This window comes from Doryrhamphus excisus, chromosome 2, assembly GCF_030265055.1.
Source record: "Doryrhamphus excisus isolate RoL2022-K1 chromosome 2, RoL_Dexc_1.0, whole genome shotgun sequence".
NCBI classification, from domain to species: Eukaryota; Metazoa; Chordata; class Actinopteri; order Syngnathiformes; family Syngnathidae; genus Doryrhamphus; species Doryrhamphus excisus.
Genome location: NC_080467.1, coordinates 80,203 through 102,335, shown reverse-complemented (window position 1 = coordinate 102,335; position 22,133 = coordinate 80,203). Strand labels below are relative to the sequence as shown.

The window sequence follows — 22,133 nt, the reverse complement described above, 5'->3', positions numbered from 1 at the left end:
TTTATTTTTATTTTTATTTTTATTTTTATTTTTATTTTTATTTTTATTTTTATTTTTATTTTTATTTTTATTTTTATTTTTATTTTTATTTTTATTTTTATTTTTATTTTTATTTTTTTACCCCTTCATGTGGTACTTTTACAATCAGTAACTGTTACAGTTGTTCACTTCCTGCTTTCCTAATATAATTTAAACTTTTTATTTAGTATTTTCTATTTTTTTAATAACAAAATTGTGTTTATTTAATTTTATATTTATTTATTTATTTTTCTGTCACATACCGAAGTATGAGGTGATATGACCATACATTTTTGCGGGGATATAATAATATAAATGCTGAAAAAAAACAAAGTGTACCATAAAAGCCACAAACTGTAGGCCTCAATTTCAAGTTTCAGTTTCCCTTCCAGGATCAATCAAGTCTATCTGATCTACTACCAGATAAACTGCAGGGAAAATGAACAATGCAGGTTTGAGACACCCTCGCTGTGAAAGACCAAAAGGCTGCCTTGAGCGGGATACTCGTGTTTTGTTTAAGAAGACGACGGGCTGGGGTCATTGCAAGTTTAGTCTGAGAAGACATTTTTTGGAAGAAACAGACTTGATTTGTTGATGGCAGTCGAACATGAGCTTCAATGTCATTTCTTTATACGCAAACAACAAGCAACATGTCTGTATGGTATTAAATATTTATATTTATTTATATATGTGCTTCAGATCATCAAACAAATTGTAAATATTAGAGAGAGACATATTAGAGAGAGACACCGCTGCCTTGTGCTTAAGCACAGAACTACAACCCTCAACTTCTCACAATGCAGTTCTTCTTAAAGGGCCAGCGTTTATATCAGGGGTGCTCACACTTTTTCAGCATGCGAGCTACTTTTAAAATGACCGAGTCAAAATGATCTACCCACTACAAAAATGCAAAACATCTATTTATTTTCAAATGTATTGAGGATTATTTGTACGTACAATGTATGTTGATGTACCTTACATAACCAAATGAGCCAATATTGCAAAACACACATAATTAACTATTAAAATGTTTTGTAATTACCTGAGTTTACTTTGATGACTTGCACTGAATTGAACCAGCCAGGGATGCATAGTCCGGACAGTAGCTGCTGATAGCCAGCCTCAAGCACACTTCCAAATGTTTATCAGTTATGGATAATATCCGTATCATAATATCCGTATAATATTCCATATCCGTATGGAAGTGATATGTTTTTTGCCTTTTTACTTGGTCCAGTTTTTGCCTTTTTACTTGGTCCAGCTCCTTCACTCATTTTAGTGACCATAAACTTTAGCGAGGGCTTTAAAATCTCGCAATTCGCCGACTAGCTTAGCACTTTGCATCGTTGTTTACGCATGAGCGGTGACCTAAAGGTCAAAATTCAGTTGTCATCTGACTGGTTGTCCTGTATGTCAATCAAGTAACGGGGATGGATGATAGGCTGACATCGTAAGTTCTGCTGCACTTAGAGACGTTGTTTGATTTGATTGGTCGCCCGAAGGGCAACATTCTGTTGTCATCTGAATGGCTGCCCTGTATATCAATCAAGTGACGGCATTGATGCTAGGATGATATTTTTGTAATGTCACGCCGCGATCGACCGGTAGCTAGACTTAATGAGCACCCCTGGTTTATATGATGTAAAAAAACAAAACAAAAATTGCACCAAAAAAAACAATGAACAGTGAACCACGATAGAGAAAGGCAACACCGTATTTCAATCAAGCATTAAAAAAAATCCATTATTCACAAGCGTATTTCTTGTGTGCTCAGTGCCTTCATGTCTTCTGCTTCAATCTTCTGAGCTCTCCCAATCTCATCTTTCTAGCAGAAATCAGCTGACGACGCTCCTCTCTCCATCTCACCGTCCTCCCAAGGTGACAGGAGCAAACAGCAGGTACAGGGGTTCATGTATTTTGGAGTGTGCTGCTTGGCTTGTCTTTGTGTTCTACCTACATCACATTTTGGACCAGGAGTATATAGTATATATATATAAATATATACGTACATGTATTTAGTACATTTATAAATGGGTATTTTTGTACATGGGCAAATTTTCAAACTATGTTAAACTAAAAGTGGCACAACTGACTTCCTCAAAGTTGATATTGACAGAACTATTCATTCACTGCAGAAGGAACACGAAAAGAAGAAGGATGAGAAGAAGAAAGAAAAGGACATTGAAAAAGGTGATCGACAAAACATAAAGGTACTATAATGGATTTCTGTGTCTCGTAGTACTATTACTGTATTTTCTGGACTATAAGTCGCTCCGGAGTATAAGTCGCTGAAGGCCAAAAATGCATAATTAGGTAGAAAAAAACATAAATAGGTCGCACTAGAGGCTGCACGGCGGTCGAGTGGTGAGCGCGCAGACCTCACAGCGAGGAGACTAGGAGTTCAATTCCACCCTCGGCCATCTCTGTGTGGAGTTTGCATGTTGTCCCTGTGCATGCGTGGGTTTTCTCCGGGTACTCCGGTTTCCTCCCACATTCCAAAAACATGCTAGGTTAATTAGCGACTCCAAATTGTCCATAGGTATGAATGTGAGTGTGAATGGTTGTTTGTCTATATGTGCCCTGTGATTGGCTGGTGACCAGTCCAGGGTGTACCCTGCCTCTCGTCCGCAACCCTCGTGAGGAAAAAGCAGTAAAAAATGAATGAATGAATGAATGAATGAATACCACTTCCACACGGAGTGAGAGGATAGTCCAGGGTGTACCTCGCCTCTCGCCCGAAGACAGCTGGGATAGCCTCCAGCACCCCACGCGACCCTTGTGAGAAAAAGCGGTACAAAATGAATGAATGAAGTCGCACTAGAGTATAAGTCGCATTTTTTGCAGGTAATTTATTTTCCAAACTACTTGACCAAAACAGACATTACGTCCTCTTGGAAGGCAAGTTCTAACAATAAAATAATACAGAACAGGCTGAATAGGTGTAAGATATGCTAACACAATGCTTATTCAGCTACACAAAAAATAAACATACAGAAAAGGTGTCCAGTGTTTATGTAACATAAACACTTTTTTCATTTATAAGTCGCTCTGGAGTATAAGTCGCAGGAACAGCCAACCTATTAAAAAAAGTGTGACTTATAGTCCGGAAAATACGGTTTATGCAGTATAATATATAATGCAGTATAACAACAAAACAAAACAAAAAAAAACCCTTAAACTGTATTATGGAAAGCAGGAAGTGAACAAATGAAATAGTTACTGATCATAAAAGTAAACTGTATTATGGAAAGCAGGAAGTGAACAAATACAAAGTGAACAAACAAATGAAAATGAAAATGAAAATAAAAATAAAAATAAAAATAAAAATAAAAATAAAAATAAAAATAAAAATAAAAATAAAAATAAAAATAAAAATAAAAATAAAAATAAAAATAAAAATAAAAATAAAAATAAAAATAAAAATAAACTGCAGTGTTACAGCCCTACGATTTGTTTATGCAGTATAATGTGAATTTGTAGACATATGGTTACACGTAATACAATGTGGAGATTACTTCTAAGTTGAGGTTATGAGGCAGTAATTCAGTATACATAGATAGATAGATAGATAGATAGATGTATGAAGTATAGATGCACTCCTAGATGTAACTATACAACATACATCTTAAAAAGGAAGTGATTGACAGCACTCATTCGACTGACCAATGCACAAAACTCATGGAAATCATGGAAAAGTCAAAAGTCAGATTAGTGAAGATACATCAAATTAGAGTAAGTAATGTCTTTATCGTCTTTATGGAGTCTTGATTATGCATCCATCCATAATATAAATCAATGCATCGATGTCGTGAATGAATCGTTTTTAAAAGAAAATCACTCCGCCAACTTGTGTAGCGCACCCATGTAAGCGTAATGGCAAGGTCATGCGGATTTGTTCAAGCATAATGTCTGTCCAAAATGCCTTTCTAGGTCATGATTATGATTGTTTGGCTGAGGAAGCAACATGGGAGCAACGCGGCTCTCGTTGGTGTGGGTGCTGCTGTATATGCCACTTTTGTTCTCGTGTTGTGTTGCGTGATCACATGCTCCAGGGAGCACAAATGTAGACAAGAGACAACTGTACCCTACAGTCGTACACAACAACATGTATTGTGTTGTTGTGAAATTGCGCTTGCCTCGGATTTTCTCAGTTAATTGCTTAGAGACGCCCCCTTTGCTTCACATTGTGACCGAAGTAATAGCAAGCCAACATTAGTAAGCGGTGTACTTGGAGAGAGTATCCTGAGAAAACCCATTTAGCGCAGGGAGAGTGTGCCAATTCCACCCAGTACGTTTCCATGCACTAAATTAATCAGATTACTGATTATTTTCTCTACTTTTTACATGCACCTTGGCGTGGCGTCGCAGTTTACATGCACCGATGCAATTATTGGCCCCTTGATGGAGCTTTCAGTGTGGGTAAATGTTTGGCTTTTTTCGGTTGGCCCATTAGTCACATGTAAACAATCATCTCTGCTGCAGGTCGCACTTCCGTAACAACAAACATGAACAGATTACCAGCCAAGTACATATTGTACGTGCTGTTTGCTTTCTTATTTACTTACTTACCTCATACTTCTTACAAGGTACATTATTTAAAAAAACAACAAAACAAAACAAAAAAAAAACCTTAAATTGTATTATGGAAAGCAGGAAGTGAACAAATGAAATAGTTACTGATCGTAAAAGTAAACTGTATTATGGAAAGCAGGAAGTTAACAAATACAAAGTGAACAAACAAATGAAAATAAAAATAAAAATAAAAATAAAAATAAAAATAAAAATAAAAATAAAAATAAAAATAAAAATAAAAATAAAAATAAAAATAAAAATAAAAATAAAAATAAAAATAAAAATAAAAAAACTGCAGTGTTACAGCCCTACGATTTGAATATACATACAAATGGTACTAAATAAACCTACAAAGGAGTACAAAAATGGATATGACACGGAAAGTATATATTTCCACATTAACCATAATATCATCCTCTCAAAAGCAAACATGCAGGTAAAATCATTCCTGTACAGTCATCCCTTTATCGCAGTTAATTGTTTCCGATAAGTGAATTTCCGTAAAGTAGGACTCCATGTTAATACATTGAATATTTTCCTGAAAAAAAAAGAACATTTTCATAGTTATGGCATAAAAAAACTGGTTATGTTCTTCTAAATGAGACCATTATTAGAGCCCTCTAAACATGAAGTAACACCCCTATAGTCACCTTTAGATTTATATTACCCGACATAGTAGATATAATCAGAAAAACATAAATAAGATAATATAGACTCATGCTTTCATAGCGCCTTGTTTTTTTTCTGGACCGCATACTTCCTGCAGTGGCTGCTGTCTCATCAGTGTAATGTAATGGCAGCTTTAAATGGCTTTGCACTTGTATTAATTCATCTTTATAGTAGACATAATAAGAATAAATATGCCAGTTATGACATAAATAAAAGTGCTGCTCGTGTGTGTCACGCTACATGTGTTCCCTAGCAAACCTTAGGGGTGGGCGGGACAGGAAGTGACGTTGGAGGTTCAGAGTTGAATTTTTGCTTGTCTTGGGTTATGGCCACAAGAGTAGCCCGTGTTGTTGTCATCATTATTATGTTATTATTATTATTGTGCCTGTTGTAAGATTATTTCCACCTTCTATGAATGCCTTTTTTAGCGATCACCTTGTGGCCAATGTAGGATACTACATGCTTTTTCTGCCTTGTTTTTGTATTTTAGTACATTTATTTAGTTATTTTGCCATTTTTATGCTTGAAAATGCTTACTTTAGGCTAAGAGTAAGTACAATTTGCTTAAATATGCAATTAAAAAAACTAATTATAGGCTGTATTTAAACACAAAACACAATAATTTACTAGTTTCTTTGTGAAAAAACGCGATAAAGTGAGGGACGACTGTATTACTGTCAATCAGGTCAAAACATACAGTGTAGTGTTATTCAACCGAGATGCATTATTAAATTCAATATCCCTCATAGTTGCAGAAAGACAGAAAAAGAAAATCCTTAGCGAGTCCGTGCATACAAAGTTTGACTTCCTGCTGTTTCTCCTGGGGGGAATTTGCATAGATAGCGCTGCAAAAAATCTCTTTACATTTTGAGAGACATGTTGAGTTTTTAAGGAAAAACCTCACGTAATTAGTTGTCTGCGGTGACACTGAGTGATAGCCGGGAGAAAGTCAGTGACAGACGGCGAGAAACTGTCAGGGTCATTTCTGTCGGATATGGTACGAGGAATTGGAAAGGAGGCTACCAAATCGATAGCGCTTCCCCCCGAACATGTGAATAGAGTCTCAAATAATGGCGGAGGCGCTGCATGCCGACTTTAAAGAGCAAAGCAATTCCTGAGATAACTGCTGTCACATCAGATCCTTGTCACGTCCTAACCAGACAACACATCTGTCACACTCCACATCTGGGGGGTACGTTTTTATACCTGATGTAAATGGCAGGATTGCTGAATTCGTATAATTCATCCGTGCATTACTTTTTCTAATCCATGTATAATACATCATTTATAATTTCTACCCAGCATAGAAATACCCAGACTTGAATAATTAGGATGGAGTAGCAAGCTTCCAGAAATGGTAATATTGTATATAAATATTCACAAAGCACATGAAAGTGGACCTAAAATCCCGTGGGTGCCTGTGGCATCCCAATTCCATCAAAGCAGAAGATGATGCTTTCATAACAAGAGGACATCCACTCAGGCCTGGAATGTTTGTCTTCTGTCAAGACTGAACACCGTCTAAATTAAACAAAACAATATTTAATGAGATTGTTTGTAAAAACAGCAAATTACAAACTGATTTGATCTCATTTCAAATGTATTTAATATTCCATTTTCTATACAGTGTATCCTCATTAACGTCCAGGCTGAGCTGGAGCGGATCCCGGCTGGGTTTGAGAGTCAATCAATTGCAGGGCACATATAGAGCAGCAACCATTCACACTGACACTTGTGACTAATTTAGAGATTGATTTGAACATAACGTGCATGTTCATCATGTTCATGCAATGTGGGAGGAAAACTCATGCATGCAAAGATGCAGTTTAATATGTCAAGTGGAATTATTCATGGTAAATGTACTTTCTGTCAAATGTGCATAGTGTTTGACACATCTGACCCACCCTTAAAATTTATTGCTGGTGATTTTTTTTTTTTTATTCACGGTAATCCCTTGCCACTTTGCTCTTCAACTTTTGCAGCTTACTTCTATCATAGTTTTTTAAAAAAATATATGAATGAATAAATCATATAGTTTCATGGTTGAATATATATGATAAAATATGCACATTTAAGCAAATTGATATATTTTCTCCTTTTAATGAAGCCTTTTCAAACATAAAAATAGCAAAATCTTCAATCTTCACTCGCTAAATGTACTGCAAAAAAGGCCAGTAAGAATAATTCATAATGCTGCCTACAGAGAACATACTAACTCCTTGTTTCTAAAATCACTAATACTTCAACTTGCTGATATAGTTCATCTTCAAACAGCTAAAATAATGCATAAGGCTAAAAATAACCAATTAGCAACCGTATTATATACAATATTGACACTTACTATAGTACCCATTGTGTCATTGGATGGTCAAATCACCTCGTACTTGACGTGACAAAAAAAAAAATATATATATTTTTTAAACTTTAAATTTTTAAAAAAAAAATTAAAAACAAATTAATAAAAATTCATAAAATAAATTAATAAATAAAATAAATTTGCTAAATACAAGGATGAAGAGTCTTGAACCAGTCATGATGTGCTATATATATCACTATATTGACACTTACTATGGTACACATTATGGCATTGGATGCTCATATCACCTCGTACTTCGGAACCTGACAAAAATAAAATAACCCCCCCCCCCCCCCCAAAAAAAAACCCAAACTTATAAATAAATAAATAATATACAAAATAAAAAACTTAAACTATATTAGGAAAGCAGGAAGTGAACAAATGTAACAGTTACCGATTGTAAAAGTACCAGATAGAGGGGTAGGATTTAATAAGCTTTGCTTCTTCCTACTCCTTTTGGACATGTGGAACTGGGAACTGATTATGGGATGCATTCAATTGTAATCTGATGCATGTTCAAATGAAATAAAACCATTACCAATACCAAGATCTAAGCCAAGAGCATACCGGACCAGTAACACCAATATGTGGAATCACTGCAGGAAAGTGAAAGTGAAAGTGATGGATTTATAATATTTAAGATTGAGGGAGCTAGAATTGGGGAACAGTTCTTTAACAAGTTTCCCAGGAAACGGGTCAAGCAGACATGTTTGTTTTGCTGCGCTAACAAGTTTTGTAAGCCCATCAAGAGATACTTCCTCAAAGTAAGAAAAAAGACGGAAGTAGTCCCAACAGCGGTCACGGCGGCTGAAACGTTTAACCGCTGGTCCTGTTAAGGCACTTTCTCCTTGCTTCATTCACCTCCATGTCTCTCCTTCATTCGTCCCACCTTATATCTGTCATCTTCTTCCTTTCTTGCCGTCCTCCTGTCGCTAGCTCTCCTTCCAGACACTAAATCACTGTCATCCCATTAGACTGCTGGCATATGTTGCCTTTTTCTTTCAGCCCATGAATAAATTATCAAAGAGAACAAGAGGCTGCTCTAGTTCATGGAAAGCACTTGGCTTTGTTGGAGATAGGAATGAGACTGATGAGAGATGAGTTGGTTTTGTGAGTCTTTGTTCGTTGATGAGGGGAGTGTTTTATTGCTTATGGCTTAGCGGAGCTCTTGAAAGATACACAGATATTATTAATAGCAGTAAATGAAACGAAAAAAAAAAATCAATCTGTGGTTGGTCAAGTCGGAGTTTGATGCTGCAGACGGCAAGACTGGTAATGTCACAGACACCACCCCCCCCCCCCCCCCTTGTGAAACCCTCCCCCTGGTGCTTTCTGAGGTCGAGCAGTCAGGGGATCGATAGCTTGGCCACAATAAGACGGATCAATGAAAAAGCATTTGCAGGAGGGGAGCCGAGCTTGACAAGAAGACACACACACACACACACACACACACACACACACACATAGACATAATCATAAACAAACATGTTCCCTCCCCCAACAGGCACCTCACCCTTTTGTGATGCAGCAGAACATATTGTACATGTGACATTCCAAATAATAGAAACCAAGTCCACTGGACTGGTTGGCATTTATAGAGCTAGCTTTGAAAAGAACACAATCATAGATTCTCATAGATCATAGATCTGATCTGAATCCATATGTCAATGTGATGATTACTATGATAAACACATTCAACATTTTTTTTTATTTTATTTGGGCACATATATGAAACATTACAGTACATTTCTTTCCGTTATTTACATTTGTATTCAACTATCTGAAGCAAAAGCTTATAAATCCCTCCCCCTTTTTGCAAGATATAATCATTTTCATGCCACAATCTTGTTTTCCCCTGTTATTATTATCATTGTAATATTATTATTGTAATTATGTGCTGGAGCCTATCCCAGCTGTCTTCTTTGGGTGAGAGGCGGGGTACATCCTGGACTGGTGGCCAGCCAATCACAGGGCACATATAGACAAACAACCATTCACACTCACATTCATACCTATGGACAATTTGGAGTCGCTAATTAACCTAGCATGTTTTTGGAATGTGGGAGGAAACCGGAGTACCCGGAGAAAACCCATGCATGCACGGGGGGGGGGGCATGCAAACTCCACACAGAGATGGCCGAGGGTGGAATTGAACCCTGGTCCCATAGCTGTGAGGTCTGCGCGCTAACCACTCGACCGCCGTGCCGCCCCTTCATTATTGTCTTTATTGTTATAATCTTTAACATTATTACCATTATTATTGTTATTATTATCACCATTATTATAATAATCATTAATATTACCATTTTCATCATTATAGTTGTAACAATTTTTGGATTTTTTAAAAATTTATTAATTATTAAATTTTTTTTAATTTAGAATTTTTGTTGCCCATGGTGTGGAGCTTGGTTCCGGGGACTTGAAGGGCGTTTTTGGTTGTAGACCGAAGGGTGGATAAGGAAGTGGATGACCTCACATTTGGTCATATTTTGATCCCTTGATCTGAACCTGGCACCCTTATGAAGAATGGTTTTGAATTTCATAATAAATACATTGTATTGGTTGGATGAAGTCCTTGAGATGTGGCGACTCAATGCTATTTTCCAAACAGTTCTGCGGGCCAGATGAAATTGCAGTGTGGCCCGGATTTTGCCCCCGGGTCGGAGTTTGTCATACTGGATATGACTTCAGCACGTTGAAGTTTGCTCCTGTCAAACTTTATCAATATAGAGTTTTCTACCAATAATAGTCTAATTATGGACATTATTCATTCATTCATTTTCTACCGCTTTTCCTCACGAGGGTCGCGGGGGTGCTGGAGCCTATCCCAGCTGTCTTTGGGCAAAAGGCGGGGTACACCCTGGACTGGTCGTCAGCCAATCACAGGGCACATATAGACAAACAACCATTCACACTCACATTCATACCTATGGACAATTTGGAGTCGCTAATTAACCTAGCATGTTTTTTTGGAATGTGGGAGGAAACCGGAGTACCCGGAGAAAACCCACGCATGCACGGGGAGAACATGCAAACTCCACACAGAGATGCCCGAGGGTGGGATTGAACCCTGGTCTCCTAGCTGTGAGGTCTGCACGCTAACCCCTAGACCACCGTGCCGCTATGGACATTATAAGCAAAAAAAATTAAAGTAAAATGTGTTTTAATGAAAAATCATCTGCAAAATTGCAGGGTTGATATTGCTGAATTGGGAATATGCAGGGATTATGTATTCTGTATTTTATAAAATGGGCTGTACCATTTCAAAACAAATGAGCTCTAATCCCATCCACTGCTGCTCATGTGGTTTTGCACCTGCACACAATGCATTCGTGATTAGGCCACGACGCCGTAATTGTTTTCATTGCTTTAGATTGGAACAGTATCGAGTTTAACGTCACCCATCGATCTTTTAGTGTGAGGAAATCGTGTTTGTTAGCAGCATTGCAGATCTCTTAAAGCCCATGCAGTCACCTTCCGTAACGCTCGGCGGTGTCATAGTTCTCTCTGTGATATCTGTATTCATGTATTCACCACTCGCCCCTTCTGACCAATATTTCCACTTCCTTTTACGCGTTTAATCTGCTCGGCTTTCTTTCTTTATGATTTGGATCTCCTGAATATTCTCCCTGTGGTACGCCGAGCTTTTCCTCCTCATTAAACATCAAAGAAATATGACCAAGACAGAGTACGGGATACTTTAATTTAGACGCTGTTGTTTTTTCTACACAGACGGAGTCCAGAGCCAGTCCCAAGAAAAGTAAAGAGGCAGCAGCCGTGGACCTTCTGGGCCTGGGTAAGACATGAGGAACAATACTTACAATCTCATAAGAACATTGTCATAGACCAGGGTGGGCAAACTACGGCCCGGGGGCCACATCCGGCCCGCCAAGTGTTTCAATATGGCCCGCCTGTTTTTTCCAAATATTTCATTTGAACTCAACATACAACCTGGCATCGTGGCTTGGGCCAATTTTTTGATGGTTGAGTTAACTGCTTTATCAATTTCGTTATTTGATGTGGTCTGTTACAAAATGCTCCTGTAAAAAGGGACACAAGCACATAATAATAATAATAATAATAATAATAATAATAATAATAATAATAATAATAATAATAATAATAATAATAATAATAATAATAATAATAATAATGTTGTCAATAATGATAATAATACTACTATTATATTAATATTGTTGTTAATAATATTAATATAATAATGGTAGTAATATTACAAAATACTCCTGGAAAAAGGAGCACAAGCACAATAATAGTAATACAAATAATGATAATAATACTACTATTATATTAATATTGTTGTTAATAATATTAATATAATAATGGTAGTAATATTATTATTATAACAAAATAATAATAATAATATAATAACATTACTATAACTAATAATAATAATTCTAATAAAAATAACAACAATAATAATAATAATAATAATAATAATAATACATTGAGAAACACACTTTACATCAAATAAATGATTTCAAAGTGCACATATAGCAGATTGCATGACACTTTTACATGTAAAATATGTGTAAAAATATAGATGTAAAAATGGACTGTTATGTGTAAAATACTACATAATCCCCCCCGTCAATTTTGTTAAATTAATGCGGCCCGCGAGTCAAAAAGTTTGCCCACCCCTGTCATAGACAATAATGCTTCACATCACAATCGAACATCATATTTCATTTAAAATTATATTACAGAATTAGTCATAGAGAGACTTTTTGGTTACATGTTCTTGGATTATGAGCTTATTGTTAGTAGAATGACACCGCTGAGGTGACGGACATCTTGTATCTGTAAAGTTCTCGCCACCCAAACATGTATGTACATATGCACTCATTAAAAAAATATTAAAAATAAATCTATTCCTGGAGGTCCGACTCCAAGCGAATCCATTTTCACACAAGAAATAATATAAATCCAACTAATCTGTTTCGGTATTAAGTATTAACACAAAACATGTTTTTATAGTTTTACAATTAGAATTGTACATGCAGAAAACATTCATTCATTCATTCATTCATTTTCCACCGCTTTTTCCTCACGAGGATCGCGGGGGGTGCTGGAGCCTATCCCAGCTGTCTTTGGGCGAGAGGCGGGGTACACCCTGGACTGGTGGCCAGCCAATCACAGGGCACATATAGACAAACAACCATTCACACTCACATTCATGGACAATTTGGAGTCGCTAATTAACCTAGCATGTTTTTTGGAATGTGGGAGAAAACCCACGCATGCACGGGGGAGAACATGCAAACTCCACACAGAGATGGCCGAGGGTGGAATTGAACCCTGGTCTCCTAGCTGTGAGGTCTGCGCGCTAACCACTAGACCGCCGTGCCATACAGAAAACATTCATTCATTCATTCATTTTCTACCGCTTTTCCTCACGAGGGTCGCGGGGGGTGCTGGAGCCTATCCCAGCTGTCTTCGGGCGAGAGGCGGGGTACACCCTGGACTGGTCGCCAGCCAATCACAGGGCACATATAGACAAACAACCATTCACACTCACATTCATACCTATGGACAAATTTGGAGTCGCTAATTAACCTAGCATGTTTTTTGGAATGTGGGAGGAAACCGGAGTACCCGGAGAAAACCCACGCATGCACGGGGAGAAACATGCAAACTCCACACAGAGATGGCCGAGGGTGGAATTGAACCCTGGTCTCCTAGCTGTGAGGTCTGCGCGCTAACCACTAGACCGCTGTGCCATACAGAAAACCATTCTAAATAAATATCAATGATACATTAAAGGGATAAATGCACGTTTAAGGTTACTTCAAGCTTCAATGATGATGTGATTGTTGCCAAAGACACAATATGGCACCAAGATCAACACTGTTTCGCTATTCAGTTATTTCTTGAAGTAAGTTTCTGCTTTTTTTTTTAATTACGTCTGCAAAAAATAACCCAATATGCAGCCACAGAAAAAAAACAAAATGTAAAAGTAAGATATTGAAACTGATTATTATTACTCATTGTGTTGCTGACACATGCCTGCACGAGCCGGGGGCTCCGTGCACCGTGGCCCTGCCGCCCCATGACGACTCAAAGGCGGTTTACCGAGGTGTCTCTGGCCCTTTTCCAGCCTGGTTCTCCTGACCTCTAGAGCATCATCCCCCGGCTAAGACCGCAAGGTGTTTGGCTGGGAAGTACGCCAACTGATGCACCACGGACCACAGGGTCCGGGGCTTCTAGCGTCCCAGAATACAGTGTGAAATCTGACTGAAGCTGTGAGCGGACACCGTCACCCTGGAAGCCTGGGGGGCAGGGGGGTTTAGCTGGAAATCTCACACCTTACTTGCCGAGTGTAGCGAAACACATACAACTATGTATTCGTACAGACTGATTTGATGTAAGAACACAGGTGGACGTGTTAGAAGCATTATTTTACGGAAGATAAGCTAATGCGTGTATGATACATTCAAGGACATGCATCGTTATTCGCTTATAAAATATTGCCACTTTGAATGTTTGTCCCCCAAACTAGAGTACCCGGAGAAAACCCATGCATGCATGGAGAACATGCAACTCCATAAAGTGGAATCGAACTTGGGTCTCTTAGTAGCTGTGAGGCCTGAGCGCTAACCACTCATTCACCGTGCAGCCACCAATGGCATCATTAATATAGGATATTTTTAATGGTAATGGTTTTATATAGTAGGGAGACATGGCATGGCACTGAGGATCAAGGAAACGCCACCTTTGGGGGCCGTCCATCGGGGGACCAGCACCCGGGTCCCCCGACTCCGACAGACGGGCGGACCCCCACATCAAAGGGAGGAACCCCCAGTCGGCCGGGTCAAAGGGACCCAAGGATGGCACCCTCTCAGCAAACCTGACACAGCCCCCAGTGTGGACGACCCCCCCTGAGGAAACACTGTAGTTAAAAGCTAAAGACTAAGAGCATAAAATAGGACTAAAAAGATAAAAACGTAAGAAAAGTTTAAAAATATTAGTTAAAAGCCTGAGGCTCTCCGGCAGGCTGTTCCACAGGTGGGGGCCATCCGTCCATCCATTTTCCTCCGCTTATCCGGGTCCGGGTCGCGGGGGCAGCAGTCTTAGTAGGGAAGCCCAGACTTCCCAGTCCCCGGCCACCTCCTCCAGCTCCACCGGGAGGACACCAAGGCGTCCCCAGGCCAGCTGTGAGACATAGTCCCTCCAGCGTGTCCTAGGTATGCCCCGGGGGCCTTTTCCCGGCTGGGCATGCCCGGAACACCTCACCAGGGAGGCGTCCGGGAGGCATCCGGACTAGATGCCCGAGCCACCTCAACTGACTCCTCTGGATGTGAAGGAGAAGCGGCTTTACTCACCCTGGGTGGGGGCCATAGGGGCTAAATGCTGCCTCACCGTGGGTTTTCGTTCCGGGGTTTGGTATTGTTAAAAGGCCAGTACCGGAGAACCGCAGGGTCCGCGGGGGCGGTTGATATGGTAAAAGCAGATCAGATAAATAAGAAGGTCCAAGGCCGTTAAGACATTTAAAAACCAGTACGAGAATCTTAAAATCGATCCTGAAGCGGACCGGGGTGGCCAATGTAGCCACTTTAAAACTGGTGTAATGGGCTCCTGCCTTCTGGTTCTGTAATACAGTAAAGTCTTGTTATATCGATATCGGTTATAACAAATTACTGCTTATTACGATACTACATTGTTCTATACTATAGAACAATGTCGAGTGCATTATTGCCCATTTTTAATGCAGTTCGGCGCAGGATCGGATATATCGAGAGTCCGGTTATATCGATATTTTTTCCGACTCCCGACAATATCGATATAACGAGACTTTACTGTAATTGGAGATTTAAAATACTTTTTTTGGGAAGACCAGAGAGCAGGGAATTACAGTAAAATAACAGGACATGAAATAAAAGCATGCATATATGGAGAAGCCATATATGGTTCAGCCACCCAAAACGCTGGATAGCAACCATGTGGGGATAAATTATCATACATAGCAATTTGTTTAGTTTGTGGTAAAATATTTCTGGATGCTTCCAAAACACATCCATAAACCTCATCCTAACGGTTGGTCTGTTGCCATGGTGAAAATGAGAGTGCTCTTGAAGCAGCGCCATCTGGTATTGTCAGACGGTGGACACAGAAACATGGCAATGAAGTTAATAATAGTGGATGCTTTTATTCTTGCAGCTCATCTCCATAACAATGTATGTATTTCATGTGAGAGCGGAACGGGGTCGTTCATATGCAAGTCCAACATACTTACAGTATGATTAGCGTGTATACGTCAATAGTTTCTGTGGATTATCTTGAGTGTGCAATTTAATCAAATGGTTTTTGTTATCAGGAACAAAAAGTGGTTTTCTTTTTACACTTCAATGTACATGTTTTATCACTCGAGTATAGAAATGACCTCTAATACTACTACACTACTCTCACAAGCACGGCCGCCACTCTTTGTTCTCATTTGATAGAGCGCACCCCCCTTTTTTTTTCTCCTTTTTGGCTGCCCTTGTTGCTTTCCTTTTCTTTAAAAAGTATGTAACATTGGCTTAAATATGTATATTTTTTTTACTAATAATAGACAGCATTATCCACAATCCACAAAACTGCATTATTTATTATTTAATATGTTTTTAACCACGATTTCCTCCCACATTCCAAAAACATGCTAGGTTAATTAGCAACTCCAAATTGTCCATAGGTATGAATGTGAGTGTGAATGGTTGTTTGTCTATATGTGCCCTGTGATTGGCTGGCCACCAGTCCAGGGTGTAGCTGGGATAGGCTCCAGCACCCGCCGCGACCCTCGTGAGGAAAAGCGGTAGAAAATGAATGAATGAATTAATGAATGAATGTGTTTTTAAAAAAAACAGGATGGAATAACTGAACATGAACTGTGCGTGTATATATATATATATATTTTTTTTTTCTATACCTGATTCAGTAAATGTGAGCAGTATATTTATTGAATCTGTCCATCCCCAAATCATGTATGGGGGGCAAGTATTGAATGGATATATTCCACCCTTTTCCTGCTCTGACCTTGCAAGCCATGCCCCACATAATAAACACATTTGTCTCATCAAAAAAAATGTATATTCATTATGCCATTTGATTTTTCTAAACCAGTGCATTTTTTAAAATTACCGTAGAATATAGCAGGGTATAGCACAGGGGTGGGCAAACTACGGCCCGGGGGCCACATCAAGTGTTTCAATATGGCCCGCCTGTTTTTTTCCAAATATTTCATTTGAACTCAACATACAACCTGGCATCGTGGCTTGGGCCAATTTTTTGATGGTTGAGGTAGCTGCTTTATCAATTTCGTTATTTGATGTGGTCTGTTACAAAATGCTCCTGTAAAAAGGGACACAAGCACATAATAATAATAATAATAATAATAATAATAATAATAATAATAATAATAATAATAATAATAATAATGTTGTCAATAATGATAATAATACTACTATTATATTAATATTGTTGTTAATAATATTAATATAATAATGGTAGTAATATTACAAAATACTCCTGGAAAAAGGAGCACAAGCACAATAATAGTAATACAAATAATGGTAATAATACTACTATTATATTAATATTGTTGTTAATAATATTAATATAATAATGGCAGTAATATTATTATTATAACAAAATAATAATAATATAATAACATTACTATAACTAATAATAATAATAATTCTAATAAAAATAACAATAATAATAATAATAATAATACATTTATAACACACTTTACATCAAATAAATGATTTCAAGGTGCACATTTAGCAGATTGTATGACACTTTTACATGTAAAATATGTGTAAAAATATAGGTGTGTAAAATACTACATAATCCCCCCCGTCAATTTTGTTAAATTAATGCGGCCCGCGAGTCAAAAAGTTTGCCCACCCCTGGTATAGCATACCCCCTTTTTTCATCCTTTTTGGCTGCCCACGTGGTGTTCCTTTTCCATAAAAAATATGTAACATTTGCTTACATATGTATATTTTTTTTACTAATAATAGACAGCATTTATCCACAAAACCGCATAATTTATTATTTATGTTTAGTTTTTTTCTTTTAATTCATATTTATGTTTAAAAAAAAACGTGATGGAATAAATCCTTGACATGAAGCATGAACCGTGCGTTAGTGGTTAGTGCACAGACCTCACAGCTAGAAGACAAGGGTTCAATTCCACCCTCAGCCATCTCTGTGTGGAGTTTGCATGTTCTCCCCGTGCATGCGTGGGTTTTCTCCGGGTACTCCGGTTTCCTCCCACATTCCAAAAAAACATGCTAGGTTAATTAGCGACTCCAAATTGTCCATAGGTATGAATATGAGTGTGAATGGTTGTTTGTCTATATGTGCCCTGTGATTGGCTGACGACCAGTCCAGGGTGTACCCCGCCTTTCGCCCAAAGACAGCTGGGATAGGCTCCAGCACCCCCTACGACCCTCGTGAGGATATGCGGTAGAAAATGAATGAATGAATATTCCACACTTTTCCTGCTCCGACCTTCCAAGCCATGCCCCACATAATGTACACATTTGTCTCCTCAAAAAATATTATATATTCATTATGCCATTTGATTTTTCTATTTTTAAAATTACCGTAGAATATAGCAGCTTTAGTTTGGGTTTGGAAGGCGAATTTAGTTTTCTGTAATATCGAAAACATTTCTCTCTTCCAGATGCTCCAGATGGTGGTGGAAAAGTCAATGATGAAATGGACATTTTTGGACCGATGGTCTCCAACCCTCTCCCTTCCTCCAACAACACACAGCAGGCCCAGGTAATACGCGCAGTGTATTGTGTGTGTGTGTGTGTGTTTGTGTGTGTGTGTGTATACACACGCTTTCATCATCTGCTTATCAGTGTATGCCTGCTGCTTTGCAGACGGTCTACTGAGACCGATGAAGCAATGGCAACACAAACACACCATGGCAGAGTCTAAAACACAACATCTCTTCAATAATTGATGTCCTATTTACATGCACACACACACACACACACACACACACACACACAGTAGATTATATCAAAGTCAACTGCCATGTCTTTTATTCTATAGAATCACTTTCAGCATGTCCTTGCAAGCACTGTGGGCCGGACTGGGAAATATAAAACTCCAATGGTGGTAGTACTTCTTGAATCATGAAGTCTTTACACTGTATAAATGTTAATGCACTTTACTGGTTTTATTTGGTGTCAGCTAACTCACCACAATAACTTGCCATTAGTGTCACAGAGGTATAATACACAATGGTCCACACGAGGGCCCCTGACCAATTACCAATATTTTTTTTAACCTCTGGTTCATTTTTCACTGTCATGCATCAAAATATTTTCAATGAAAAAATTGGTTTCGTTCATAAATAGTGGAGCTCCTATCGTCACACAATTTTCATCATTATATTCACGAATATTCATATTCATATTGTGTCGTACTTGTAAAATTATTCATTCATTCATTTTCTACCGCTTATCCTCACGAGGGTCGCAGGGGTGCTGGAGCCTATCCCAGCTGTCTCCGCTGGGCAAGAGGCGGAGTACACCATGGACTGGTGGCCAGCCAATCACAGGGCACATATAGACAAACAACCATTCACACTCACATTCATACCTATGGACAATTTGGAGTCGCTAATTAACCTAGCATGTTTTTGGAATGTGGGAGGAAACCGGAGTACCCGGAGAAAACCCACGCATGCACGGGGAGAACATACAGAGATGGCCGAGGGTGGGATTGAACTCAGGTCTCCAAGCTGTAAGGTCTGTGCGCTAACCACTCGTCCACCGTGCAGCCCACTTGTAAAATTACTTCAGTTTTTTTTGCTCAGGAGATGAAGTGACAATATTAAAGATATTCTCAGACAAAAAAAATACTTTGGTAGGTACTGTACGAGTACACATCATGTCCTTGAATGTACATCTTTATGTAAAAACAAGAATATGGTGCTCAATTTAGAATCCAGTTTGAATTTTCTTTCATGTAAACAGGGTCATATGATTAATAAATTCATTTTCTACCACTTATCCTCACGACCGTCGCGGGGGTGCTGGAGCCTATCCCAGCCCTACTTTGGGCAAGAGGCGGGGTACACCCTGGACTGGTGGCCAGCCAATCACAGGGCACATATAGACAAACAACCATTCACACTCACATTCATACCTATGGACAATTTGGAGTGGCTAATTAACCTAGCATGTTTTTGGAATGTGGGAGGGAACTGGAGAAAACCTGGAGAACATGCAAACTCCACAAATACATGAACATGTTTTTATGGAGGTACAGTACATTTTTTAGATAAGTTTAAATTCATGTAAAGAGTTTGAGAAGGGAGCTAGGAGACCAGGGTTCAATTCCACCCTCGGGCATCTCTGTGTGGAGTTTGCATGTTCTCCCCGTGCATGCGTGGGTTTTCTCCGGGTACTCCGGTTTCCTCCCACATTCCAAAAACATGCTAGGTTAATTAGCGACTCCAAATTGTCCATAGGTATGAATGTGAGTGTGAATGGTTGTTTGTCTATGTGTGCCCTGTGATTGGCTGGCGACCAGTCTAGGGTGTACCCCGCCTCACGCCCGAAGACAGCTGGGATAGGCTCCAGCACCCCTGTGACCCTCGTGAGGAAGCGGTACAAAATGAATGAGTAATGTTTGTTTTGTGTCAAGGTGGCACGGCGGTCTTGTGGTTAGCGCGCAGACCTCACAGCTAGGAGACCAGGGTTCAATTCCACCCTCGGGCATCTCTGTGTGGAGTTTGCATGTTCTCCCCGTGAGTGCGTGGGTTTTCTCCGGGTACTCCGGTTTCCTCCCACATTCCAAAAACATGCTAGGTTAATTAGCGACTCCAAATTGTCCATAGGTATGAATGTGAGTGTGAATGGTTGTTTGTCTATGTGTGCCCTGTGATTGGCTGGCCACCAGTCCAGGGTGTACCCCGCCTCTCGCCCGAAGACAGCTGGGATAGGCTCCAGCACCCCCGCGACCCTCGTGAGGAAAAAGCGGTAGAAAATGAATGAATGAATGAATGAGTTTGAGAAGGGATATAAGCTAGTATTTAACATTTGGAGTTTCCTTGTTGTGCGATGAATAAAGTCCATCCGATCCAATCCTTTTCATGGATTTGCATGTCGCAGACTTACTTCCCACTAGGTTGTATTTTGGGATTTAGAAGGCAGATTTATCTTTGCGGCTGTGATTAGCCAGGTGCGAGAAGAAAGAGGAAGCTGTAGCCTGCTGAGTCTTGCAGCTATTAACTGACACCTGGGAGCGCTTTCTTATCTGCGAATATGTCAATTACTAAAATGTGATTACAGCCTTGTGGGAGGGGAAGGATTTGTGTTTTTCTCTCTATCTGTTTTTCCCCTCGTGTGCAACGATTTCACGTAGAAACTTTCACCGGAATTTGACCAACATTTGAAGAAGAAGAAACCGGAAGGTCAGATTTCAGCTACAGTTCTTCACAGAGGCTTCAAAGTGGCCTAGTGGTTAGCGTGAGCATGTGTTGGCCACACATTCAGATCTGGGTTTGGGCATCTTTGTGTGGAGTTTGCATCTTGTTGTGCGTGGGTTTTCTACGGATACGCCATACTTTTTCCGGCAATCCGGACAAATGAATTATTTCGATGTGAGACCCCTCGTCATCTTGGTACCTGCAGAGGATTCGGTCTAAAAGATTTTGAAGAAAAACTGAAAAAATTGATGAAGTGTCCTCAACAATCTTCTCAGTCTTTTTAATTGCAGGCTGGCTTAAGTGCACAAGAACATGAACATGGCAAGTATCCGTTTCAGTACTTTTTGGGCAACTTTCATCCATTTTACTTCGTTTCGCCATGTCCAGGTCTAGACTGACCTCGATTGACGAGAGTCCTGCCACCCTATTGGGGAAACTCATTCAGCCGGCATGTATCCGTATCAGGTCACGACTCAAAGCTCATGACCGTAGGTGAGGGTTGGAACTTGGCCTAAGGACTCAGCTTTCTTGGCCCAGACGGTTCAGTACAGCGATCACATGACTGGAGACGCTGCGCCAATCCACCTGTCCCTCACTCGTGAAACACGACCCAGAAATACTTGAACTCCTCCACTTTAGTCTCAACCCAAAGAGTACATACCTTCTGTCCACAGTGTGATCCTTGATCCTTGTGTAGTTCCAAAACACCCTCCGGTCACCTTTTTTGAAAACAATCCCTCATTTATTGCACTTATTCCACCCTTTAAAACATAGTAAACCTGATTATGACCTTCTAAATAAAGTTTTTTAACATTATTCAACCCCTCTAGACATCAATTAACATCCTTATAGTCACCTTCACACTTATTACCCAACATAGAATAACAGAACATAATATATATCAGATGTATTAGGACATAACACACTCACATTTTCAGTTAGGCATTTTTATACTTAAAAAAGCAAAAAAAAAAGCAAAAAAAAATCTGCTTAAATATAAATATTTTTGACAAATAATAGGCTGTATTGGAGCATGAAACTGTTTTTCTATATCCTCACAAGGGT

The 22,133-nt window shown here is 39.2% G+C and overlaps 1 protein-coding gene across 4 annotated transcripts in view; it reads left to right on the top strand.

Moving 5' to 3' along the window:
- The window catches only part of LOC131120076 (stromal membrane-associated protein 1-like), a 60,042-nt gene that overhangs the window by 21,091 nt on the left and 16,818 nt on the right, over positions 1–22,133 (top strand). For 3 of the 4 annotated variants that reach the window (XM_058065161.1, XM_058065160.1, XM_058065157.1), the window contains exons 5-8: positions 1,848–1,916; positions 2,154–2,228; positions 11,348–11,411; positions 18,303–18,403. In XM_058065161.1, coding sequence (XP_057921144.1) covers positions 1,848–1,916; positions 2,154–2,228; positions 11,348–11,411; positions 18,303–18,403 — 309 coding nt within the window. The remainder of the gene's footprint in view (positions 1–1,847; positions 1,917–2,153; positions 2,229–11,347; positions 11,412–18,302; positions 18,404–22,133) is intronic. The other variant, XM_058065158.1, reaches the window with a different exon arrangement.